The 3343-nt window shown below is 47.3% G+C and overlaps 1 protein-coding gene across 1 annotated transcript; it reads right to left on the bottom strand.

The window, feature by feature from the left end:
• Positions 1-2446: 2446 nt before the first annotated feature.
• On the bottom strand, positions 2447-2849 carry CONPUDRAFT_160700 (uncharacterized protein; the record flags this gene model as incomplete). Its single annotated transcript, XM_007777832.1, has 2 exons — positions 2447-2476; positions 2550-2849. 2 exons carry the CDS (start codon positions 2847-2849, stop codon positions 2447-2449), a joined length of 330 nt encoding a protein of 109 aa, XP_007776022.1.
• Between the last annotated feature and the right edge of the window lie 494 nt (positions 2850-3343).

Genomic DNA, 3343 nt, shown 5'->3' with positions numbered 1-3343 from the left:
CCAATACTGTGGGTAGATGACTTCAAGGACATCCTGGATTTATCCCCCCACAAGATGTCCTTCGAGGGGTTATTATCCTCAAAGGCAGATCGTGCATGAACGTTCGGGCGAGGTATGAAGAATTAGTTGCTGAAGTCAAAAAGTAGGTCAGCCGAACGAATAAATGACCTGATGCTGACGTCAACATTAGGTCTCATTTTGACTTCATACTTGTATTCACGCATTCCGACCTGAGCCAGGAGGACCTTTCAATCCCACTGATGAGGTTCATTGAACATGTGTACATCGACCACGATGCTCCTTGGCAGGCTTTACAGAACGCTTTTGGCGACAAGGATATCCTTTTGGAGACCTCCCCGATGCTCATTTTTTCAGATGCGGTCAATGTGCACGGACAACGGGCGGAGGTCCATACTAGGGTACTGTCTCGGGATCACCATCTTCTTCCCTTTGGTCTGGAGTACTGGCGGTCCCTGTGCTCCTGCAAGTCAACCTTACCCAAGCTTGTCACTAGCTACCAATCTCATGGAAAGGGAGCTCAGGCACGCATTCGATGCATGAAATGTCAAGCCACCCCGAGATTTGTCAAGCGCCCTAATTGGGTGAATTCAATCGAAGGGGGCAAAAATCTTGTATACTACAACTGGCCATTGAGTAAGGACCAAGTTGAACTACTCGGTAGACAGCATGATACAGACGTTATTATAAAGGATTGAGGCTAAACACTGTTTCCATTTTTATGACACTAAATGAGATCATGTTAGGCTTACATAGTTTACCCAAAATCAAGAAATGGTTGTATGCTGTTCAGATCAACGCCGGCAATAATCACTCCACGATCTCACGTCAGACTCTGGCGTTGGAATGGGGGAGTTAACGCCTTCCAGTTATGATCTCACTGAAGCGACCATGGTCTCTCCGTGTCATTCACTAGGCTGCGGCAGCGTCTAGAAATAGTGTAAAGATGCAGCACAGAGCCACAAACCCGTACTATCGATGCCCCCCCAACCCCCGGTGAAACAATGTACCCCCTGTGAAACATCGCATTTCTTCGAACATATCTCGTCCCCCCCCCCCCCCTCAATGCTCACGATTATTATTTTTTTACACTGTTCGCGCCTTAGTCTATAACATAGTCAAAGCGCAGCAGTAGAAGATCAGAGTTGAGTACCCCTGTACAGCTCGACAAAGTGTTCTAAGTTGCATTGCTCAAAGCTCGTTCGCTCCAGCCACTTGGTCAAATATGCCTCGTTTACTTTGGGCTCTTGTTGTCTGTTAGAAGAAAGAAACATGTACCCAATAACCATAGGACAAATTGTGCGCGTTAATGTTTAGTCGCCCGCGTTCCAGCAGCATTGAGATTTTGAGCTTGGAAGACAGGGGCTCGATCGTGACAAAAGCGTGATGGAGCAGCACGGCGGCACGCGTCGGCATGAAGTCATTCAACTATCAAAGTGTTGTGACTAATGTAACATAGTCGTTATGGTCACAGGTTTTCACAGTGAGGGCAGAGTCACGGTATCGGCATTACGCTGGTATCGCTTCCAGGCTTCGACAAAGTGTGCAGAAAATTTAGAAGCTACGGAAGACACTGAATTACATTAGTACCAGAATTTTGGAGGTAACTGGCTAGGTAAAGGGGAAAGCCAAAAAACACAGTATGGAGGCGTTTCACAGGAGGTACATTGTTTCACAGGGGGGGCATCGATAGTATCATCAAAAAATTACGGGAGAATTTTTGATCGTACCTGCTTTTGCGTGCCCCGTTTGTCCTAGGTTGGTTCTCGATTCTGAAGATCTGTACGCCCAGGAGGGCGCAGCGCCAATCCTGAGGAATGATACAGTACGACACATCTGACTCACACACCTTCGAGTTACCGAATACAGATCTTACTAGAGAGTATAAGTACAGCGCATTGCTACTCATAAAATTCCATAGCTCATCGTCCTATCCACTTTTCATTCGTGCTTGGACAAATATCGACCAGAGTCTGATAGTCGGGCTTTGAGTTTCCGAGTCGAGAAAGTCCTAGGGGTCCGATGTACCAGGAAAGGCTATCCGCCTGCCCAATAGCACCTCTGTGAGTCGAAAGGACCATCCATGCGAAGTTCATGAGCAAGTGAAATAAACCGATGCCGAGTTGAATGTTTTGGATGCGATTGAGAGCACACGTATCCTCGAGATGCATGTGCACAGCACTTCGGATGCGAACATTTGTAAGCTGGTCGTTTACAGAGGTAACAGAGCGTCCCTCAAAATGTCCTTTGAGGATCTTGAGGATATGTGTGTAGGTTACATTAACAATCTGAGCGTTGCCGTTGGTAGTATATTCGTCAATGGTTAAGGTGGGAAGGGTGCATTGCTCGAATTTCTCCCCAGCGTTGCACGGGCAGTAGCTCGAGCGTTGGAGCTCGTCTGGGTTGCCAAGGTACTCGTATGCATCTCCTAAGGACTGCCGAAGAATTTTGACAAGGTCTGGCACGAAATGTCGAAGAATATCAGCGCGTTGAGCTTTATTAGTGCGAATGTTGTCCTAGTAGTTCATTACCTCGCCAGTAGCACGACGAGCAAGAATATCAGGGAGGCACTCGGCGAGATTGAGTGGATTACCCTCCCTGACATACAGAACCACTTGAGTACCTTTTATGAACTTGGTAGGGCCTTGCTCGCGCTGAGTCGCGTGCACACTGAATATAATTTGCACATTATCCCAGCATATGCAGTGAAAACCGAGCGCAGCCAGGCGAGCACGAAGGAGCTGCTTCTCCGCGAGATTTGTGTTTGTTCGCTTGAGGGACGACCAGGAGTAGTGTTGCCGCGGTTCGGGCGGCCAACGGTTTGGAACCATGAACCGAACCAAGAATGCCCTCGGTCCCGTCAGAGTTGTTTTCTAGGGACAGGCAGTTCCCCGAACCTAGTTTTGGTTCCTAGACTGGTTCGAACCCCGTAATAAGGACAACAAAATCTATAATGAATTTGTAGTAGAATTATACTAATGTCACGACTGTGGTCCCGAGCACAATGAATGTTCATCAGGTGCAAAAGTGCTATTTACAAGAGAAATTCACCTTCAATAGTCCTTGTATTAAGAGAACCTGCGTAATTCAACATAAATGGTACTGTCTGACATTGTTTTGTCTGGGATATCCCTGAAGATGCATCTTGAACATGACATAGTCGACACGCAGACCCAAAGATGCAGCAGTGGGCTGCCTGGGTCAGTAGAGAAGGCCGAGGGTTGACTACAATTACGTCAATAAAATTATAAGCGAAATCAAAGCCAAAAGGTTTCCATAGCGTCTTGGCTCCCAGGGGTTCCAAACCGAGAACTAACCCTCTGAA

This window comes from Coniophora puteana, assembly GCF_000271625.1.
Source record: "Coniophora puteana RWD-64-598 SS2 unplaced genomic scaffold CONPUscaffold_103, whole genome shotgun sequence".
NCBI classification, from domain to species: Eukaryota; Fungi; Basidiomycota; class Agaricomycetes; order Boletales; family Coniophoraceae; genus Coniophora; species Coniophora puteana.
Note: the sequence above shows the minus strand (reverse complement) of the source record. Positions and strands in the feature narration are given on the sequence as shown.